The following is a 24,165-nucleotide window of genomic DNA, read 5'->3' as shown; positions in this document are numbered from 1 at the left end:
TTTTTGCCCTTGTCCCCTTTCCTGCCAAAGAATGGCCACTTAGCAAGCAATGGTCCATCAGCCTTGTTTACACCTGGCTGAGGCATCAGCTTGCTCTTTGTCTCTGAGGAATGGGTTTGGCCCACTCCATACTTTTAGTTATGATCTCAGCTTATGTTTATAGCTTCACATATAACACTGCTACATGCATTTTGCCATGATATTATTGGTCAGCAAATTAAGTTTTTAAATCTTTCTCAAGGCATACTTTGTATAAAGATTATTGCAATAGTATTCAGGGTATGGACACACGATACATTCGGTCACAACTACCTAAGTACATGACCTTGCAGTTTCACCATTACATTTCATCCCATTTCTATTACTCCAGTTTTTAAGGTCATCCTAATCTTGTTTGATATTCTGGTCCTCCTTTGTATTGGCAATGTCTCCCACTCTATCATCCACAAATTTTGTTACCATACTCCCATTTTTGTGCCAAGATCATTAATTAAAATGTTTAAGATTAGTCACGAGACCAGTCTACTAGGAGCGTCCCTCCATACTGACAGTACACTTTTCAGTGTCGTGTGCAACAGTACTGTACAGTACAACAGTATGACCTGTTGTAATCTCCCCTTTACCCAGTTTCTTAGTAATGTACATTTTGTAATGGAATTTATTATAAGAGAAATGTATTGTGAGCAGGGTGTGGCACTGACGTACATTGAGCTACAATGGAAATGTGTAGAAGAGATTTAGAGGACTGTTTTCAGTAGTGAAAATATTATAAATAACTGAAAGAATATTCTGATTTTCTGCAGGGTATTTTTGTGTGGTTTATGGAACTGTAGAAATTTGAGATGGAGAGGATATAAAAACTTCTACCAGTAGTCTATCTCATGCCAATCTCAGATTCATTCCTACAGTACACCTTCCAGTGCTTTATTCAGTTCAATTTTAAATTACTGAAATGATGGATCATTCACCATATTCAGTGGGAGTGTCTTCTGTAGGCTAATATATTTGTCCATTTAAAAACAGCTTTCTAATGTTCAGCCTGTGTGTTCCTTTGCCCAATTTCCTCCTATCAGTTTATTCTCATCCCCTGCTGCATTCTTTCTCTTTGACGTTTTTATTCGCCAAATAGTCATAGACAGTTCTAATATCCCCCTTAGCCTTTGTTTGGCCAAGCTATTACATTTCTTTTTATCTTTCTTCATAAATCAATCCCTTCAGCCCTTTAAATATTGTCAGTTGTTCTTCTCTGAATTTTCTCCAATTTATCTAAAACTTTCTGTCATTCAGATTCAAGAACAGAATGCAGTATTCTCAGTCTGGTTTCATCAGCGATTATTACCTCCCTAGTCCATGACACAATGTCTCTTCTTTAAAAACAGAAACAAAATCATTTTTTTGCTCTCCTGTTGCATTGCTAGCTCAAATTTAATTTGCACTATCACTCTTAGTCCTCTTTCAGCATTACTGCCTTCCAAATATCTGCCTCCAATTGATAAGGCTTCTCTCCCTCCTCCCTCATCTTCCAGCTATATTAGCTTGTATTTTCCATCTTAAATATCAGTTGCTTTGTTACCTGCCCATATTTCAGACCTATTTTATAGAGTTTTAGCATTTCTGTATATTATTTTTTATCCCTCTCTGGTATTTACATCACACCCCACTTTAGCTGTTGTTGCTATCACTTCAGGGTTTCCTCAGCCCAGTCCTGACCCCTGTTTAAGTCAGTAGGAGATTTGCCATTAACTTCTCCAGGAGCAGGAGCAGACCTACAGTCTATCAGAAATTGAGTAAGGCCTATATCATGACAAACACTTTATGATAGAGACTTTTATCCATGTATACACACCATTAATTACTATTGAACTTAAGAATCTTACATGGATTCTTACACTTCTCTTTTATATGATATCAATTAATTTCTTCAAATGTTGTGTTTCCGAGTTTCGCTACAATGATCTGGTTTCCCCACACTACCTCAGTCTGATTGCCAATCTCTCTGGATGTACAGCTCACAGGTGTTTCCCAAACTGCTCTGACATCTGTTTCCATCAAAAGTACAGAAGCTACGATGGAACATGCAACAACCTACAGCACCCAATGTGGGGTGCCTCTTTGATTGCTTTCTAACGGATCCTTAAACCTGTGTACGAAAATGGCTTTAACTTACCCAGGAGCGTCAGTCATGACTCTTTGTATAATGGCTATCCTCTTCCACTACCAAGGCTTATTTCAACAGAAATGATTGGTACAGAGACTATAACTCCTGATAATAGGTACAATCATATGCTCATGCAGTGGGGCCAGTTTTTAGACCTTGACTTGGATCAAACAGTGCCTGCACTGAGTGTGTCATGTTTTTCTGATGGACGCTCTTGTAGCTTAGTGTGTACTAATGATGCACCTTGCTTCCCCGTCATTATTCCTCAGAATGATCCCTGAATGACAAATTCTAAATGCATGTTCTTTGTTTGCTCAAGTCCAGTTTGTGGTAGTGGGATGACCTCTTCAATAATGAATTCAGTCTATGCAAGGGAGCAGATAAACCATCTAACATCATAAATCGATGCTTCTAATGTTTATGCAAGCTCTGACAGGGAGTCAGAAGAGTTAAGAGATAATACAAATGAACATGGTCTCCTCAAGGAAGGCCTGCTTATCCCATCTTCTGGAAAGCACTTATTACCATTTGCCGCAGGTCCCCCGACTGAATGCACGAGAGTTGAAAATGAAAGCTTTATACCTTGCTTCTTTGCAGGAGATCACCGAGCCAATGAGCAGCTGGGCCTCACAGCCATGCACACTTTGTGGTTCCGTGAACATAACCCCATAGCAAGAGCACTGTTGAAAATGAACCCACACTGGAATGGAGATATTATTTACAATGAAGCCAGAAAGATTGTTGGTGCACAGATGCAACATATTACCTATAGCCACTGGCTACCCAAGATCCTTGGTGACCATGCTATGAAGATGATGGGTGACTACAAAGGTTATAACCCCAATGTAAATGCTGGGATTATTAATTCCTTTGCAACAGCAGCTTTTAGGTTTGGTCACACATTGATCAATCCAATTCTTTATCGCTTGAATGAGACATTTGGCGAAATCCCACAAGGCCACCTTCCATTCCACAAAGCTTTCTTTTCACCATTCCAGATAATCCAGGAAGGTGGCATTGTTCCACTCCTGCGTGGCCTTTTTGGCATTGCTGGTAAAATGTGAGTATCTTCTCAGCTTTTGAACCTGGAGCTGACTGAGAGGCTTTTCTCCATGGCACACTCAGTGGCTCTGGATCTGGAAGCTACGAATATCCAGAGGGGGCGTGACCATGGGATTCCTCCATATGTTGATTATAGGGTTTTCTGTATTTTAACCTCAGTTGAGAAGTTTGAGGATCTTCACAATGATTTTAAAGAGCCAAAGATTAGAGAGAAGCTGAAAAAGTGAGTATTAGTGAAAATACACGTATTGTGTGTGATACATGGCAGTTAATACTGTATCTTAATGTCTCATCAGAGGCCACAGCAAGTCTGTTTTTTAAATGCTTTTAAAATTACTTAACTGTAAACTCCCTCTTAAAACCTTAGTCACACAGTGACTAATCTTAGTCTCCCTCTCCATGCAATTTCCTTTCTTGTTTTTTCAGACAGGATTGATGAGATCTCTCTCCTTCCAGATCTCTATCTCCCTTCCTCTGTCTTCCCTCAGCCTTTCTCAGCCCTTTTCCTTCTTCCCAATAACTGACACTGACCCTTTTTACCTGCTCTCCTCAAGTGCTCCACCTATGTTTTTGACCCCATTCATCTCCCATCTGAACACTTACCCCCACTTTTAACCTCTCCTCTACTCTTCTAATTAACTTGTCATTCTCTTCTGGCTTCTTTCTTTCAACATACAAGCATCATAAGGTTTCCCCATCCTCAGTCCTATTTCTCTGTTCAGCTCTTCTCCTTCCTTCCTTCCGTCCTGTCATCTCCAAACACACCAGATGAGCCATTTAACGCTCTTTACTTGAGTTCCTTTCCATCATCTCCATCCTGGATCCATTGCCCCCAGTCTGGCTTTCACCCTTTCCACTTGACCAAAACTGTTTGCACAAGATTTCTAACAAGCTTTTCTTGACAAATCTATAACCCTCCTTAATTTTTTAGCTGTGTTTGACAGTGTTAATCATATCCTCTTTCTCAGTGTCTTATCCTTTCTTGTTTTGTGTGGTTGTTTTTTTAATACACAGCCTTCTACTGGTTCTCCTTCCCTAATCACTCTGTCTTTTAGGTGGTTTCTCTCTTCTCCCTTTTACTGTGGAGTCCAGCAGAGCTCTGTCTTTGGCTCCTTCTGATTTGTGTGCCTTTTCTCTGAGTGATCTCATCTGCTCACATACTCGCAGCTACTGTCTGTGCATTGAAGATGACCAGAGCTACCTCTCTACTCTTTACCTCACACTCCTCACCTAGTCCTGCATCTCACATGATTTATCTCACATCTACTTCTAATGTATTGCCATCAGCTTACATTTAACATGGAGAAAACATAACTCCTTATCTGTCCTCTGAAATCTTCTTTGCTTCTCCCACTTACTGTCAAACCCACCATTCTTTCATTTCTTTCTTGATGCCTGGCTTATCTGCTTCTCCCACAACTGTTTCTGGGCTGATTCCATGCTGACCTCTTTACCCCTTCCTAAGCTAGTTCACAAGGACACTGATCTGATCACTGTAATTACTCCTCAGGACCTCATCTGTTGTGAGACCTAGTCAACAAATGAGTCAGCAGAGAGATTAATTTTTGGTGATCTGGTAATGGAACAAATTTCCACCAAATCGTACCTTAGCCCTCAGTGAGTTCCAATATTATCTCCCTGATGAGTTGCCCCCATCTTTCCTACTGCAGTCTCCTCCTTGTTTCCCCCGCAACCCAGGGATGTCATGTCTAATACTAGCTTGAAAATGCTTTTGTTTAGTCAAGCAAACAGGAAGTCTGTTTGTTGTGTGATATAAATAATAATAATTTAAACGGCAAATGCTAGATTAACCTTACTAAAGATCTGTTGCAGAATGAGTGCAGCAGAAAGCATTTCCCTGTGTTAATGTGGCTCTAGTCTCTCTAACATGACTCAACGCTAACTTGCAGGGACCACAATTAAATGTGAACTGATAGGTCATTTTTCATGTGTATTTGCTTCTCTGTTGTTAATTTCAACGATGCTGATAATTAGTGCTATCATGACTAACACTATTGGTTTTTCTGATGCAAACACCTGTGCATTTGTGATGATGAACTCATTCCATATAGGCTAACAAACAGTAGTCAGATGGTAATGATTTTCTATCATCCCTGACCTATGCTGGATTCAAACTGTTGACCTAAGGTGACTGGCGCTCTATCCTTTTGTTTATGTTTATGGAGAAATATAGGGATTTGATTTTATTTTTGTGAAGGCTCTGACATTTTCTTGGAAATGCTATGTAACCCTTCTTACTAGAATAAAGTCTCACTAGCTGTGCATGGCTTGCAGAGATGTTTAACATATATAACACATTATAGAGAAAATGTTGTATAGCACATTTTTCAAATTTGTTTTCGTTCACCAGCCTTTAAATATGATAAAATAAAGAAGTAATAATTGTTTATAATCTCTCGAGAGTTTGACAAAATAAATAGCGACTCAAGCTTCCCTTTGTGTTGTAAAAAGCATGGGAGAGGTCAATGACATGGCTAGTTAGCTTCTTGTTCTCTAAGGAAATGTCTGCACTGAAGCTGAGGTGTAATTTCCTGCTTAGATAGACATACCCATGCTAGTTCTGATTAAGCTAGTGGACTAAAAATAGCAGCACAGCTAGCAGCCCTGAATGTAATTCTATCTGAAACACTAGTACTAGTAAAAACAACGAAGAGTCCTTGTGGCACCTTAGAGACTAACAAATTTATTTGGGCATAAGCTTTTATGGGATATAACCCACTTCATCAGATGCATGGAGTGGAAAATACAATAATGTTATGTGAATCAATACTGTGCATTGATTCCCTACCGTGCAAATAAAATGTACTCAAAACTATTCATATTTAATGTGTAAGTAATTTGTTTACTGCAATTGAAATCTAAAATTGTATAATCCTACACAAAAAATATACAGCACTACTGCTTTTTATGTAGCACGGTACACATCATTGGTTTCAAAGTACAGAAAAGTATATAAAACAACAATTATCATTACTGATAAAAATGCAACAATGAACAAGAAAGCTTTAAAATGTGACTTAAAAGCAGATAAGGCATTTTGGTTTGCATTTTGAGATAAGCTATTCATTTCAATCAGTAGGAACATAGGCACAGAAATCTGTCATTCAGTGATTCTATGACTAGAAATTGAAACTTTAAAAGGTGACAATGTGGAACATAACCTGAATGAAATGTGTCTAGATATCAGAAACACACTGGGTAGGTCAAAACCAAAATATAAAAGTGAATATTTTTGTTGAGCAGCCAGTGTCAGAATGCTAAAAACATAGACCACGGTTGCAAGTTTCAGAATACTATTACAGCAGGCTTCTGAGCAAGATGAAGGTTGCACAATCACCTTTTCCAGTAACAAAAATCAAAAGAGATTAAATCATCTGAGAATCTGCTAAGAGCAAAAGTGGTCAACATTTAGCAACACATTTCCATTCTATGTGGAACTTGTAAACGGAGATGGAAACTTGGCTGCAAAATTCAATTGCAACATTTGATCTCACTCCCTTCCCCATAGTTCAGGGCTCAGATCTGGAGTTTTCATTATATATATTATAGATCTATTGATTTTCACTTTCTCACACTCACATGCAGAAACATTTACATGGAAGTCCATTAATTTTTCATGGAGAAATGATGTCATTTGTTGTAGTAAATATGATTTTTATACACCCCCCCGGCAAATTTACAGCCCAAGAAGTATTTGCAAATTGTTACACATTTACCTCAGATAAAATGTCTTTTTTCCCCAGTAATCCATAATCATTTTATATTTTATTTCCTAATATAATTTTCCCTTAGATGTTATTTCTGAGTTGTATTTGTTCACATTTATGTTTCTGTTACTTCAGAACTGTGCTTTAGAGTATGTACTCTGAACATTAGTTTAAAGTAGTCTCTTGTGCCAAGATTTTGGAAAACAGATTCCTCAAGTTAGGCTTTGAATCCATAAATAAGTGAGTCTGACTTTTAAAAGTTCTGAAAACCCAGCAGATCTCATTGATTTCAGGCACTTACCCAGTTATTACAATCTTGTCCCAGAAACTTTACACATCTTTTGACTATTTCTGTTTGTCATCTTTTCTTTTTTTCCAGTAGAGAGACATTCATTTATCCAATGTGACTTCAGGACTTCAGTTAGTTTTGTAGCTTAAAAAAATTTCTGAAGAGTCACTTATCTTATTCAGTTATGAGTTTTAAGCACTGTATATCCCCATACAATTCTCCTCATTTGAGCTAATATTACAATCTCAGGTCTTAGTGCTAACAAGTTTGAATTAAGTCAACAAGCTGATAGCCTTTTTTTAAAAAGGAAAGTTTTCATTCTTACACTCCTTTCTCCACTCTCTTTTGCTCCACTTGTAACATGCCCTGTTGCCTTCCTTGTCCACCCTCCCAACATCTTTTTCAGTGTAATTATTGTTAGAACTTGAGCCGAAGTAGTGGGAAAAATACTCTTGAGAAAAATAATCATCTTCCCTCTGTTTTTTTTTAATTGTTCCCCAAGAGGCCTGTTCTATTTCTTTCCTCTTTTGTCAATAACATTTTAGGAATAAAATGTTAGGAATAATTCAAGACAATAGTGGTTTTAACTAAAGTGATCTAGAACAAGTACCTGGTGTAAGAAATCCTTACAGCTTTATTATTAAGAGCAGAATTAGCAGTAATTATCTTGTACAAAGATCATTACTTTTCTCTGGTCTCATTTCTCTGGGCTAGTACAGACTGAGTGCTCTGCATGGCATTCTAGAGGAGGAAGGGGATGGGTTGTCGTGGGTTACTGAACAGTGATCCTCTCCAACCAGATGTAACATTGATGGAACCAACGAAATCCATTCAGTCTTCAGTTGAGATGTGTGAATTGAGGTTAGGTGGGGAAACAAAAAGGATCCTCAAAGACAGATAAAGGGATGTAGAAAACCCAGCTGAGGGAAGAAGAAACGCCATGTAGAAATATAATAATGTGCTGCTTGTGTGCTGTGATAGTGTAGGGTTATTTTCCCTTAGGCAGATGAACATGGTGAATATTGAGAACAGAAATGGGCCTTGTTACAGAAAACTCGGACTAGCTCACAGTCATAAGTGAGAACAAGTCCTATAACACAGAAGATTTTACAAATAGATATAGCATAATATATGTATAGGAAATGCAAGATAAACTTCAGGCCATCTAACAAAGAAAAAGGTCTGTCAGGCATGTTGTTCCCAGAAGTACATTTGTGAGAAGTGCTAGTTGGAAACCTTGTCAACAGGGCTGGCTCCAGCTTTTTTGCCGCCCCAAGTGGCGAAGGCAATAAATAAATAAATAAATAAATAAAGCCATGATCGGCAGCACTTTGGCAGCAGCTTTACCGTGCTGCTTCATTCTACAGCAGCAATTCGGCAGCGGGTCCTTCCCTCCAAGAGGGACTGAGGGACCCACCGCCGAGTTGCCTCCGAAGACCCGGACGTGCCACCTCTTTCCATTGGCCACCTCAGGCACCTGCTTCCTTTGCTGGTACCTGGAGCTGGCCCTGCTTGTCAATAACAAAATACTATAAATTAAGCTTTAGCCTTTAGGGCTTGAACCACAAATAACTAAAGTCTATGGGACTCCTTCCATGGACTTTAATGGGAGGTGGTCAGTCCCTAAGGCTGCAAATTGGCTTGATATTTATTATGGGGTTACTAATGATTTATTTGAGAAAATAGTCAGCTATAAATGTGAACATATAAATCAAGAACACATATTGTTCCATTTAAAAAATAAAGTAATTCCATTATGTCATGTATGATTCCCAAATCTGGACCTTAGCATCCAGGATATGGGTATTAGCATAAAGTCCTCTAAGCTTAATTACCAGCTTAGATTCTGTAGCGCTGCCACCAATCAGGAATTTTTAGGGCCTGATACCCTCTGGTCCCCCCAAAACCTTCCCAAGGGACCCCAAGACCCAGATTCCTTGAGTCTCACAACAAAGGGAAATAAACCATTCCCTCCCACCTCTTTACCTCCTCCCAGATCTTTCCTGCCTGGGTACACTAGGAGATACCGTGAATCAATTCCTTGAAACACAACACAGAGAGATCAAGTTCTCTCTCCCCCTCACCCAGAGGCAATACCGATTCAAGCTGCCTGAATCTAACACAAAGAGGAAATTTACCTTTCCCTCCTTGCTTCCCACCAATTCCCTGGTATATACAGACTCAATTTCTTTGATCCTTAATTAGGAGAGAAAAATCAACAGGTCTTACAAGCAAAACTTTTAATAAAAAAAGAAAGAAAAAAGTAAAAGGTTTATCTCTGCACTTTAGATGGTAAACAGTTACAGGGTCTTTCAACTTATAAACAATAGAAAGAAACTTTCTCCAGCAGAAACACAATTTAAGCTACTTCCAGCAAGTACACATATGCAAATGGAAAAAAACAAATTAAAAGACTAGGACCGCCTTTTCTTACTTACAATTCTGAATAGATAAGAGACTGTAGCAGGGAGATTGGCAGAAACCTGGTTGCACCTCTAGCCCCATCCAGGACCCAGAGAGAACAAAGCCAAACCCAAAACCCACAAACAAAGGCGTCCCTCCACGAGATTTGAAAGTATCTTGTCTCCTGATTGGTCCTCTGGTCAGGTGTTTGCAGGTCACTGTTTGTTAACCCTTACAGATGAAAGAGACATTAACCCTTAGCTATCTGTTTATGACACATTAGTTTATATATCCTTTTTAAGCAATAACTGCCCAAAATTATGCTATATCTATCCTACACTGTTACTCATGGATTCATAGCCCAAAAGAGACCACGGTGATCATCTAGTCTGACCTCCTGTATAACAATGGCCATAGAACTCCCCCAAAATGATTCCTAGAGCATGGTCAGTTGAATGGACATAGTCAAGAAGCTGTGACGAGCATATCAAGTCTAGATAACAAAATGGTCTCTCCTGCATCAGAGCGTTGCTCAGAGCAGGAGGGGGATGCAAGATGGGTGGGGCAAAGACTGGCTCTTTTGTCTCTGCAGGTTGTCCCTGGTTCCTACACCACTGGTAGAGGACCCTGCATGAGTGGAGGATTAGTGATGCTCTGCTCTTCTCTGTCCTGCCATGCTCCCTATGCTGCGGGTGAATAGAGGTGCAGACCTAGCTGTGGAATATTTATGCCCAGCAGGGAGTTTCCATATACCGGATGAATTTCTGGTGGGAATTTGTGACTAGTTGCAACACCTTTTTGCCTCGTGAGCAGCACAAAGTGTCTGAAAAGCACCAGAGAACCTGGCCATGTGTGTTTCTTTCTGAGCTAGGATAAATAAGACATAAATGTTAGGTCTCCATGATTGCTTTACTTAAAGAAAAAAGTACTTTCAAAGCAGGAAAGGGCTCATAAAAATAATGAAGAAATGTGATTATATGTATAACCCCACTCCAACACTCTTCATCTGTCACTGTGTTTCATCTTGTGAGCTCTTTGGGTGGTTCCTTATTGGCCTGATCTAAAATCCATTTTAGAATGGCTGCCATTTACTTCAATAGCTTTGGATCAGGCCCTGTGTGTTTGAGCAGTGCCTAATACACTGTGGATGCTACCATAATACAAATAAAAATAATAAATAGTCCAAGATTGCCCTATTGCTGGTCGTCTTTGCCTCAAGAGCAATAGCAGATATTTGATACCTTTATTATGCTGAATTTGATTACTAAAAATCCACATTGTCTGATGTTTTAGGAACACTTTAGAAATATATCCGCTTTGATTGGGACGTAGAAAACCTCCTGCATAATTTCTATTCCTGATCTTCTGGCAACTACTTTGGTCAAGTTTTTATTATCTATGTTAACTAACAACATTAAACATTAAATTACAATGTTCCTAGATCCTTTCTAGGATTTCATATAATTAAAAATCAAAGCAGTATGTAGGACCAGAGAAAGAGTTTCAGTAAAATAATCAGTCAGTTTAAAACTAAAGAATGAGAGAGGCACTGGCTTTCTAGTTATACAGACTAGAAATATTATGTCTTAACGCTTGATCTAGATACAAAGTGATTGGTCTCCTTATTAATATACTGCTATTTTTTTAGATTCCAATTCTGCTATGAGCTTCATGTAGGAAGACCCCTGCACCTGTGCACAGGACTGCAGGGAGGTTCAGCCTTTATAAAATGTCTCCATCAGAGCCCTCCCCTATGTGAAATGGTAGTGAATGTGTAATGTTTATTATTTGTCATAATTAAGGTGCAAATTAGGTTTCCAGAATTCATAAAAATAAAATAATTTTAATTAGAGCCATTTGAAATTTTTCAGTGAAACATATTTTTTCTGACAAAAGATGTCTTTTGTACTAAAAAAAATTCACAGAAAATTTTCTGTAACTTTTTTGTTTCTTCATTGATAAAATTTTTAAGTTTTTGGAACCCAAAAAGGTTTTCATAAACCAATATTTCAATTTTAATTTTTATAAGGAATTTTGATTAAACCTAAGAAAATATTTACATTTCCTAGGGGGGAAGGAGGATGATATTTAGACCATTTTTTCTTAATAATAGTAATAATAATTTGCAGCCTAACTAGAAAACTGTACATATGTTCCATTTTACCCATCTAGAATTAAATGAAATATTTCCATTATAAAGCCCTGTTCCTGCAATCTGATCTCTCTTGACAAATGCTTGAATTCCCATAGAGCCCTTGGAATTTCAAAAGTCAGTAGCACTGGGGCCTTATAAGGGAAATATCAACTCCATTTGAACTGTTTTGTTAAAGGAAAGTGCACCTATTGTTTGCTTGCTGAAATATAACAGCAAATTATGTGACTGCATCATTTGGTATTCTGATTATGGTTACCACTGGTGTTTGTTTGCTTTTGATCCACAATGAGTGTTTAATTTTTCCTACATTTTGGCTAGAATTTACATATTTGGACCTCAAAATTGTTCTAGTCTAATCTCAATATATTTTTGTTAATTGCCTTGCAACTCCTGTGGGGCTGCACCGTATCCGTCTATTTTAGTGCTTTGGTGGGTAGAGGAAGGAATTGGGTGTCACAGACGCCCCACTAAAGGAACATGCAAAGTACAATTTACCCTATCGAGTCTGCATTATACTGTCTATTTCCTTCTTCCCCGAGGTTGTCTTTCATTCTGCTATTACTTTGTATCTTTTTCCATTTTATTGATTGCATAGGCCCTGATTCTATGAAGACTTACGGCTGTTCACAACTTAACGCACAGGCATAAACAGTGTTGCATGTTCAGATGTAATAGTTATGATATCACATAATTAACTCAGCTGAAGTTTTATTTAAGTAAGACAATCAAGCATTTCACCACGGGTCAAGAGTTTTGAATAAAAAAAAGGACACCTAATTCCATTATTTAATAATATGCTTCGGTCAAGCTAAATTTAGCTTATTGAAAACACACTAGAGTCAGCTAAAGTTCAGCATAAAAAGAGAGTGGCTACTAAAGTTTAGGCCTACTAGGACAAAGACATTCATTTACCCAAAAGAAAACCCTCTTTAAACACCTTTGGCTAACACACAAAAGATTCTGGGATGTTTGGTCAAGAAATCATGAGTTTTATGTAAAAAGAATATAAAAGATAAATTTTAGTAGCAGTAGTCTTGTTGAAATCAATAATCTTCTGTACCTAATGACTATAAACATTGAAATCTCAAGCCTTTCTAAGACTAAAAGCAAAATCTGGGTCCTGTTGTGCTGGTGGAGAGCTACCTTTCCAGTGATCCAGAGCTTCCATTTCTAGTTCTGCAGAGCCTTGAAATAGCCATTAAATGTTGCTTTTCCAGTTACTATTTAGATCAGTGCTTCCCAAACTTGGGACACCACTTGTGCAGGGAAAGCCTCTGGCAGGCCAGGACAGTTTGTTTACCTGCTGTGTCCGCAGGTTCAGCCAATCGCGGCTCCCACTGGCCGTAGTTTGCCGCTTCAGGCCAATGGGAGCTGCAGGAAGCGGCGACCAGCACATCCCTCGGCCCGCACCACTTCCAGCAGCTCCCACTGGCCAGGAGCAACGAACTGCAGTCAGTGGAAGCCGCCATCAGCCGGACCTGCGGACGGGGCAGTTAAACAAAGTGGCCTGGCCCGGCAGGGGCTTTCCCTACACAAGCGGCGTCCCAAGTTTGGGAAACACTGATTTAGATCTTGAAAAGGCTGACAGAAATGTTTTGTGGACCTTCATCTGAGCTTTTTCATGGTCCAGAAGTTACTGTCAGTGAAGGCCTAATTTCATAATGACAATTAGGACTTGTCTAAGTGACATCGCAAAGCGTGCCAGAGGGGTATAATTTGTCGAACACTCTAATGTGCTTTGCCTTAACTGCCCAGTGTATTGCCAGTGGATCTTGATATTTGTATTGTTTGAACATCACTCAGATATCAGTCGTCCTTGGCTCTAGAAATGAAGGACCAGATGCTCACGTGGTGTAAATTTGCATAGCTCATTGAGACTTACACCAATATAGACAGCTAAGGAGCTGGCTTTAAAAATTTCTTTTGTTTTGATATAATACTGCTTAGATATAGTAGCTGATGGTGATTCTTACCTGAGTGAAGTTCAAATGATACAAATATCATAATCCACTAGAACTGCTGTTTTCTTTACTAAAATAATGTGGCTGAAAAATGTATATTTATTGTGTTTAGTGTTCAAAGAGGAAGGCAAAGTTGGGTTGGAGCTGGATCTACTCATCCCAATATTTTTTTTCACTGTGTGTCAGACACATTTTGAAATATTAAATCTGAGAAGCTGCCTAGTGAGCAGGTTAATATTCAGCGTTCAGATTTGTTTCTAAACTACAGCAGTGACTATATCAAAAACATTTTTGGAGGTTGTGAGATCATAAGAATTCTTTTGTTGAGAAATCATTGTGTGTGTTTTGACTTTCAAGGAAAGTTTGTAATGATTAAGTAACCTCTGTAAAAACACCTGCATTCCAAAGAGAATGAGCCTGAAGCAAAATGCCAGTCTAGCTCCATGTTTGTAACTTGAGTTTTACCTGAATTCTTTTTCTAGGCTCTATGGTACACCACTGAACATTAACTTTTGGCCAGCTCTAATGGTGGAGGACCTGATTCCTGGTACAAGAGTGGGACCAACCCTAAAGTGCCTTTTTGTCACTCAGTTTCAACGGCTCAGGGATGGAGATAGGTAATCAGGTTTGCATGATAGTTGTGTCCATAAAATGCTAACTTAGTTGCATACCATACAAATGTAATCACCCTTTCCTCCCTGGGTTACTTGGGAGCAGGCAATCCGCATCTATGTGCCCAGGCACCTGAAGTTGTTGACAGTAAATGAGATCCTGAGTCTCCCAGTGGAGATGTTGGACAGGTGGGAATCCTCTGTCCACCCATCTGCTGCAGTCATTTTACTTGTAAAGGAAATTAAAATAGGTGGGGTCTCCATCTGGCTGGGCCCTGTACACACTCAAAGGTGTGCCTTGGGAGGCTCCAGGAATAAACCTGAGCTAATCTGTGCAATGGGTCTACTTTAAGAATACCAATTATAAACAATATACACCCATTATACATTTAGATTAAAGTTAACACACCTTTACTTAACAATTTAAGGAAACATGGTATAACAGACTGAGATTGAATGTAACTACTCAGTTAAATCAGCAGGGGGCAGTTCAATAAATCAGTTAACAAATACAATATTCAGTAGAGGAAACGTATCTAACTTGCATTTACACTGCCACCTTCTACCTCCCCCGAGGGTACACTCCTCTGGATTTCATAGTTCTAAACTCTTCCTTGAATGGGTGCACTTGAAGATCTTGAATCAGTCCAGCCAAGGCAACAAGGGGCAGAACAATTCTAATTTGGGATCATGCCAAGCTGCACACCCCTTCTGAAGACTGGAGTTGTTTTAACCAAATGTCAGCAACCCTGGGTTCTGGTTCCATGAGAAGACCACTTCGCCTCTTCTCAGACTCAGACGACAACCCCTTAAAGTCTCTTTGCTGTCCCCTTCCCTTGTAAGCACTTTCCCAAACAAGGGTGGTGGTTACACACTGACGTCACTACAGGTCCACCTCAATTAGCTCTGGGCACAGCAACAGTCTCTGCCCTGTGTCCAGTGAATCCACCATCCACACCTGAGGCTCCCTATTTAAAATGTCTCCAGCAGGCTCTCAGCAGCAGCTTCTGGCTTCCTGACAGCAGATTAGCAGCTTCTATGGACAAAGCTGCACTAAAACAATCTCGGCACTTCTCCAAAATGGAGCCCACTGCGTGTGGGTGCTCTCTCTTCACCCAAGGCATCATGGGAGTTTTAGTCTCCATGGCTGGATTGCAGCACTCAAGATTTTCCCAACAGGAATACTACCAGTGAAGTTCAGAGGTCTCGCTACACGCATATACCTCAGATTTGACATAGCATACGATAGTATTTGAGTCCATCATAACTGAGGCTTGAAAGAATCTAAGGAGTTTGGGGCTTTTTACTGCCAAACCGTAGCTGACTTACCAGTTTATCAGCTGACAGCAAAAGTGAAGAAATGTTAAAACTAAATGATTTTAGATTTAAATGATTTTTTTTACTAGTTTCTTTATAGTTGTTCAGAGATAGTAGTAGGACAATAGACAAGCTTCTAACCCTCTTTCCCTGTAATCATTTGCTCTTGTTGCCAGTGTTTACTAAATCTAAAATTAAAAAGCTGTCATTGATCAGGACATGCAGGTGAATGAAACAGGGATGGATGCTAAGGAAGTAGGCTGCAACTTTATAACTTTAACCAAAGGGGGCTATCAACAGCCTTCATGCTCCTTGAATTGAAGACATTTTATTGGATACAGTATATGGTTAAGTGGCCTCATGTCATATAACCAATCCTTCTCATCTGATCTTCTTGAGCTTAACCCTAAGTCTCAGACCAGGTCTGAAAGATCTTGCCATTACCACCCATGAGGAGGAATTATGATTCCTCCAGAAGGATACCTCAATCCCTGAACACTTAAGGTATCTCCTTCCCTATAGGCTAGTAGGTACACCAGCCATATCCTGGGTCTTGTACTGTTTTCCTCAGGAAGCTGGCCCTTCCAGCCTTTGATCTGCACTGCACAGCACCCACTAGACATTTCCAGATTGTTTTCTAATACTCAATTCCTATTCATATTCCTATAAACTAAAAACGGGCCTCCATGATGCTGCAAGGAATGCAAACTTCTACCCTGTCTGCCCCAGCAGGGTTTGAAGTACGGAAGGTCGATGGCACCCAAGAGAGCCAATCAGCTACCCCATATACACCCTGAGCAAGCCAATGGGAAGCAGAGGGAGGAGGTGAACACTTTCCCCTTCCCCGAAGGCACATTCCCTACATGCACTCTGAGGCACCAGGAGTGTGCATGGAGGGGAAATGCTCCAGAATGACTGTGCACAAGTGCTCACCAGACCCACTCCACTGCTGGGCTCAACCAAACTTCCCTAGGGAGATGGAGGAGGGTGGAGAGCAGTGTTTATCTCATTTGTGGAATGCTCCAGTACTAGTGTATATCCTCCAGTTCAGATCCGGAATAAACCCTTTGTTGTTCCCATGACTTCTCTGCAGTACAATAAAATGTGATATTTTTAAAAACAAAAATTTAAAATAATTTTTTTAAATAAGGAGTAAGTAGAGCTAAGCAAATCTGTCTCATCTCAAGAGAGGAGAGTAGTAAAACATATGCATTTAGCATTTTAAAAGCTATTTACTTATTTATTTATATAGCACAGTACTGTGAAGTGCATGGTGATTTACTAACATGTCAGAACCCACTGTCCCTGTCATGAAGAGCTTATAATATAAGGGCTTTGTCTTTGTTTTGCAATGTGATTCATACTTTTTTTTTCATTTCTAAGGATTTGGAATGGATCCATTTTCCCATTTATTTGAAAATATTCATAATTAAACTTTTTTACAAATTATTGAAATAGTTTGTGTGCTGGGTATTGGTAAATGATAAATGCCATTAACCATTTCAATAGGCTTTTCATTAACCATTTTAAACATGTTTTTAGTAAGTTTTAGAAAAAATTACAGCATGGTATTTTTCACAAAAAGCAAATGTTTCAAACGAGATCAATAGTTTTACATGAAAAAATATTTGTAAAAAGCTATTTTTCAACTAAAAGCTCTTATCTGAAAAAAGTAGCAGACCAAATTCGGTAAAGAATCCTGGTCATGTGCCACATGATCCATGTTGCGCATACGCTAAGAAGACTGAAAAAAATTCAACCAGATCTCAGCACAGCCCTTCTCAGATTGAAGCCTGAAATTAGCAAACGTATGAGGAGATGCAGAGAGAGCATGGGATATAAGATCTTATCATGACACTAATTTGGGGCAGGCATGATTCTTGTCACTTATATCCTGCTGTTTGACTGGGGGGTTTTTGGTATGTTGATATTTTCAATTGTTTAAAAATGACAAAATATCAGAATGCCGACATTTGAACGCTGAATGTCAGAATGCTGCACAATTTGAAACATTTATTTATGATACAGGAAATGCTGGGAACTCCAGTTTGGTAACAGGCTTCATCACCATGTATGCCCAATCTCTATACTCTGGGTACATCTATACTGCTGCACATGTAGACATACCTGAGCTAGCTTTTGTCTAATTAGCTGGAATAACAGTAGCAGTGAAGCTGCTGAAGCAGCACTGGTTAGCCAGTTGAGCATATATCCTGGGTCCCAGGTGGAGTTGTACAGCCTGTGCAGCTGCCTGTGTGGCCAGGGCCTAACTGCTATCATTATTTGAGCTAGTGAGATCAAAGCTAGCTCAGTATGTCTATGCATGCTGAAGTCACAACTCCATTTGCAGTGTTGCAGACATACCCCAGATAATAGCTCAAGATCATAACATTTAAGAATTTGATAAAACATGAAAACCATTAAAGTAAATGTAACTGGAGAACAATTGTGATCCCTTCCATATGGTGCATTCTCTGTCTGCTCTTATATTTGCCTCATTATCACTGTTTGACATGCTGTTAATTCTCAGACAGCAGATCCCTGATGCCATATCTCTTTGCCTGCTGACTAGGTTTTGGTATGAAAATCCTGGAGTGTTTACAATGGCACAACTCTCACAGCTGAAGCAGACCTCTTTGGCACGTGTAATCTGTGACAATGGGGACAACATCCAGCAGGTCCAGCCTGATGTCTTCTTAAAGGCAGACTACCCTCAGGGATACATGAACTGCAGTGAGATACCAAAGATTAATTAGAGACTGTGGTAGGACTGCTGGAAAGATCAGTAATAAACAGAGTAGCAGATGGAAAAATTACTACTACTATTAACTCTCAGATAATTTTTATTTGCCAAAACTGTTTTTTTTTTCATTTTTGTTGTTCTTGCAGTATGTATAGTGGCAGGCTCTTCAATAAAAAGAAGAAAAGAAACCCATTTTTGAAAGAATGATTTCAGTTTGGATACAGAGATTATTCTACACAGTAAAATTAAACTATTCATGCATAGAAATAACTCCAACTTTTTTCTCCTGAAAAGGCACTGTTGATCACTAATAATACTAATTAATTGCTAACAATTACTCTGAAGATTAAGGAGAATTTTTGTACTAAGTTTGTGGGAAAGTGGTCAAACTGATTCTAACTTACAGGTCATTAAGTATTTTGATTTGAAGTTTTGACTTGCATCTAATTTTTGTGTCCTGTTAGCAAAAAATGGCTTGTTGCTACCTCTTCAAACCATCCACATAGTTAAATCTCCTTGAGAACAGACGCATTGGCTATATTTGAAGAAAATTGCTTATAATTAAGCAGAGCTATTAATGACTGTGACTAACTGTAAAGTTTATGGTGTGTATAATATTTTATGAGCAATTTGTCCATTAGTGGGGCAGTTTAGAGAGACTAGAAAAGGTTTTCCCCTAGCTCAGGTGATTGAAGCTATAGGCTTTGGAGATAAAAGACCCAGTTCTAGTCGCAGGTTTGCGTGTTCCATCTAGTATTGGTTTGTTACAATGGATTTTGTTGCAGGATGACTCTCTACTGTGTTTTTATGCTAAGCAAGAAGAAAATTAGTCAAGCTCTTTTTGAATTACAGGTCATTGCTCTGAATATGAGGCTACTCAGTAGACATACTGATTGGTATAGTAAAAGCTCACTGGATAAAGTTATCAGGGCTTGACAGGGAACTGTTTAAGGTCTATTAGGCTGGATGATGCTTTATAAAGTCTATGCAGGGCAAAAGAGAGGATCCCTGTAAATAGTTCTTAAGCTCCAAAGGACAGTAAAAAGCAGTGACAATTGAGGACCACCAAAAGCACTTGTGCTCAAAAGTTCTGTAGGGCAATGGGAAGAGAGAGGAACCCTGTTGCCTGTGGAGCTCATGATTTCGTCATAGCAATAGTATCTGGAGTGAGTTATGAACTTCACAAAGCAAATAGTATGCTCAGTGCACTGGTAAATGTAGGCCAAATCCTGCCCTGTTCTCTGCAGCCTACAAGAGGCCTGATCCAACAGAACTGTTCAGGGGTCTCTGTTGAAGTGGTTTTGGGGCATGAAAGAAGCTGGGTTGGAGCTAGTGGATCTGTGGTTCTGTTTATGGAGTAGGGGAGGGTTTCTCATATCCACGGTGTGGGAGAGGGTTTCTTTTCCCTCCATTCTCAGAGATTTGCAGTGTGTGGGGCTTGCTTACTCAAGCTGAGTACAGTGTTCTGGGTTTACAATAAATGAAGGAACCCAATCCTTAGTGGGACACACTCATGTGATTTTTTTTTTTTTTTTTTTTTTTTTTTTTTTGGTAAATGGTGGCTTCACTACATTACAAGGCAGAGCAAATGGGGCACAAACTGGCTTAAGCTGCCAGCTAATGATCCCATTGCATAAGGATAGATCCAGGTAACATACAAGTGCCCTAACTGGCTCTACACCTGTTGCTTCTAGTCCCCCAGCATAGGGGATGGTCTGGGGTGGGAGGCTGTGGACAGAGTTCACTACAATCCTGGACCAACGAAATGGCTTCTCTGGGGGCATATACTGTCCAGTTAAGCCATGGGCTGCTCTAATTTACATCAGTGACCAAAAGAGCCCCCATCTGACCCCAAGACCATAGAGTGCAAAGGTCACTGTAATATAGCGGGCAGGTAGTTTAGGGGGAGTTGACTTAGCCTCACCTGCATCTAGTTATCCATCTCCCTTGCGCTTGGGTTCATGGATCAGGTGACCAGGCATCCCATGATGATACTCCAAGGGTAGGGCTTTAAGAGGGAGCCTGCACTCTCAGAGATGAGGAATATCAGAGGTTATGAAAGACCTAATGGAAGGCTCTGTGGAGTGATCCAGAGTCTGGAGAGCAGAGGAATCATGTGGGGTTTTTTGTTGTTTTTTAACTGTTTGAGTTGGGAGCGGGTATGCTTCCCAGAGTTTTTAGCTTCTTCTTTTGTTAAAATATCATGTCTTGTTTTGTTTAGTGTTATGTATCTCTGTTTGAGCTTCTGTCATTTCTTATATTATAACTTGGATTTTTAGAGCGTTTCAGTGTCCTTAGTACTAGTATATTTGTCCTTGTCTGGCTTTACAATAAGGGTTTGAAGCAAGTGGTTCTGAAACAGCAGAAAGGCAACTTTGAAAGATTGCCTTATGGCATAAAGTTAAATATAGCAACTAAATTCAAAAGCAGGACTGAAAACAATTTTATAGCTTGTCTCATTATAGTTTGCTGTAAGCTGTTGGAGTCTGATGTTTTCCACACTGCTTTGAGGAGCTTCTTTTCATTAATCATGCAACAGCTTTTAATAGAATGAATTTATTAAGGGAATGTTTTGGTAATCTAATACACATCTTACTATCTAATAAATTCAATTTTCATTAGTCAGCAATAATTTTCAATGCTGGGGATACTTTAGCTCACGAATCTGAAAAAGGAAATACAGATCCCTGGAATACCTTAAGATCTCAAAGTAAGAACTCGCTGTGAAACTTCCATCTGGAAATCACAAAGCCAGATGGTTTCATATGTCCCAGAAGAAAATATACATCTGTCAGTTCTTCCTGTAACTGTTTGTTTGTATTTGAAGAAGGATTTATTTAATCAACTGGCAACGTGGTTTAGTGTGTCACTCACATCAATACAGCATGTAGACTTCCTGTACCAGGAGTGCTCTTTCATTTCTAGGATACACCGGAGATGATGATTTCACTAAACAGATGTAGCATGATTGTGGATTTTAATTGCACCAGGCATAAAGTTGATGAGGAAGAGCAGTTTAAATTATTGGAGGTGGCTGAATCAAATAAATACCCCAGGGCCTATGCAATTTGCCTTTTGCTCAGAATGCAGAAATGCTTATCTATTGACTGACGGCCAAATTGTGACTGGCTCTTGCACAGCATGCAGCGTCATGCCCCTGCAAGGAACGTCTTCACAACCCCCACCCTGCACGCAGGCACCCAGAGCTGCACAGTGCCTCAGCAGAGGTGAGGAATGGGGCCAGAGTGCATAGGTTGCCCTTGGAGAGAACTGGTGCAGCATGAGAATTCTTAGCACATTAGACTGGGATTTGTTCTGCTTGGAGGAGTGTTGAGGCTCTGCATTGCCTTGTTTTCAGGCCAGCATCTACTGCACCACAATTGTGTCCTATGGAAAACTGAATACAATTTTATCATAGAGATTCTTACATATGATTACAGTTGTTCCCAGAGTATGAAGTTTCTTCCTTATCCAATGTACCTATTCCTTCTCACCACAACCTAGGCTTAGCATTTGATGTTATCTAGCAAGGGCTATAACAGGGTAATGGGATAATTTGGGACTTTATCTAATTCCCAGTGAAGCCAATGGCAAAATTGTCATCTGGATCCAAACTTTCTCAAAATTTGAAGATATTCAGATATTTGGTTTGGCCCTTTTTAGAGATTATAGGAACCAGTAACAAAGTCTCTCGAAGTTTAAGGAGACTGGGCTGTAGAGTTTCACTTCAACTCAGTTTATGATGATTGAGCTAAAACATAAATGGCCAAATGCAGTGCATCAACGCAGAGATTATACATGCATGTTGTGATAGTTTACCTGTTGAGTTTTATTCATTTACTGAAGTCTTACCTTTGTTCTTTGCCTTTTTAATTTTATTTGGAACCAGGGTTATCCCCACAACATTATTTCCCTGAGAAATATCTCCAACACCAACATGCTCAGGGAACTTTTTGGCTTTGAGCTCCAGTGTAAATAGCCAGGGAAGCGTGGGTTGATCGTTGCAGCTACATATTGCTACTTCTGCCCTCCTTCTGTAACATGTGCTCACTCAGTCTGGCTTTCTGTCCCCTTCCAGTAGCTGGCTCACATAGGAGTTTGAGTTTGCTACAGTCATAGGCTAACAGATGAGAGTCTTTCAGCTCGGGAAGTAGTGGCTCTGTGTGTTCTCATAGTGGCTGGACCAATCTGTAGTAAGTGTAGGTTAACTACCATTCTGAAAAAGCTTTACATTTTGGAAACAAATATGTAACAGTTTTCCTTGGAAACAATTTTAGCACCAGTTTTCCACTTGGAGCCTAAGATGGGCACCCATGGACCTCATCTAAGTAAAGTGGAATCCATTGTGGCAACCTGTAACCTTGCCTTTGTGGGTTACAACTAAGAATATCAAATTTAGAACAAAGTGCTGAGGATTAGGCAGACACACCCCAAAACTGGTGGTTATTCTCCCATAAGGTATACCTAACCAGCAACAAAAGTAAACTTCTGTTTCATCACACTGGCTAACAAGAAGTCAGAAAAACAGTTGTCTTAGGCATTCCAGTCCTTGTATCACCACGAAAAACATTAGACTTAAAGATGAGTGGTTCTTTAAAACCAATTTCATCAAATAAGACTCTTCCGATCCAAAAGAACCAGCCACACACCCAGGTCAATATACAACTCAAATCCTACCCAATAATCCGCTGTTGCCAATCCTTTAGTATCTAAAATCTAAGGATTTATTTATAAAAAGAAAGAGAAAGGTGAGAGTTAAAATTGGTTAAAGGAACCAAATACATCCAAAACCTTTGCATTTATTGCATCAGGCTTGTAGCAGTGATGGAATAAATTGCTAGCTTGTTAAGTCTCTGGTTGCTTCCAAATTATTGGAAGGTCCTCAGTCCCTTGGTTAGAATGCTCCCATTAGTGTAAGTTCATAGTCCAGAGGTTTGAGCAGGAAAGAGGCAAAATGGAGATGTTTCCAGGGTCTTTTATAGCTTCTTCTGTGTGGAGGGAAATCCATTATTTCAAACAAAGCCCTCAGCACAACTACTGGAAAATTACAGGTATCAAGATGGTGTTTGGAGTCACATGGGCAAGTCACATGTCAATGCAGGATTTCACTTAGTCACAGCAGAAAAGTCCATTAATTGTAGATGAACGTCTTCCATTGTGAGTTAAATGTTCTTTAATGTGCCATTCACTTGACTAGTTCCTTCAAAATGTGCTAGATAAATACCTTGTGGGTGCTACATAGAAGCAAACATTTGAAATGCAGCTATAGAGCCAATGCTCATAACTTCAATTACGAAAATGATACATGCATACAAATAGCAAAATCATATTCAGCAAATCATAACCTGTCCATGGACACCTTACTTGACATACAAGATTTGTTGCAATTATATAACAGTAGTAGCAACAATGCTCTACATGGTCATATTTTAATCAGATAATGTCACACAACCATCCAGGGAAATCTTCTTATCAAAGAAAATGTCTTCCTATCAAGAAAGGTCAAGATGCCAGAAAACCAAATCCTGAAACATCAGAGCTCTTGATTTAAAGATGAAACATATTATCAGCACTTAACAAGTAACAATAACTGATTATATAGAATCAGTTGAAAAAAACCGTAACAATTAACTGAAACCTCATCAGAAAATGAATTATTGTGTATGGCTGGAGGGTTTTTTAGGATATTGGTTTCTTCTTCCAGTCCATCATATATCAACAAAATCTATACTTTAATT

The 24,165-nt window shown here is 39.3% G+C and overlaps 1 protein-coding gene across 1 annotated transcript in view; it reads left to right on the top strand.

Moving 5' to 3' along the window:
- Positions 1-24,165, top strand: part of PXDNL (peroxidasin like) — a 304,433-nt gene that overhangs the window by 241,836 nt on the left and 38,432 nt on the right. Inside the window, 3 exon segments of the mRNA XM_050941930.1 lie at positions 1,942-3,443; positions 14,239-14,373; positions 18,257-18,460. Coding sequence (XP_050797887.1) covers positions 1,942-3,443; positions 14,239-14,373; positions 18,257-18,460 — 1,841 coding nt within the window.

Source organism: Gopherus flavomarginatus, chromosome 2, assembly GCF_025201925.1.
Source record: "Gopherus flavomarginatus isolate rGopFla2 chromosome 2, rGopFla2.mat.asm, whole genome shotgun sequence".
Taxonomy (NCBI): domain Eukaryota; kingdom Metazoa; phylum Chordata; order Testudines; family Testudinidae; genus Gopherus; species Gopherus flavomarginatus.
This window is presented reverse-complemented; position numbering and strand designations above follow the sequence as displayed.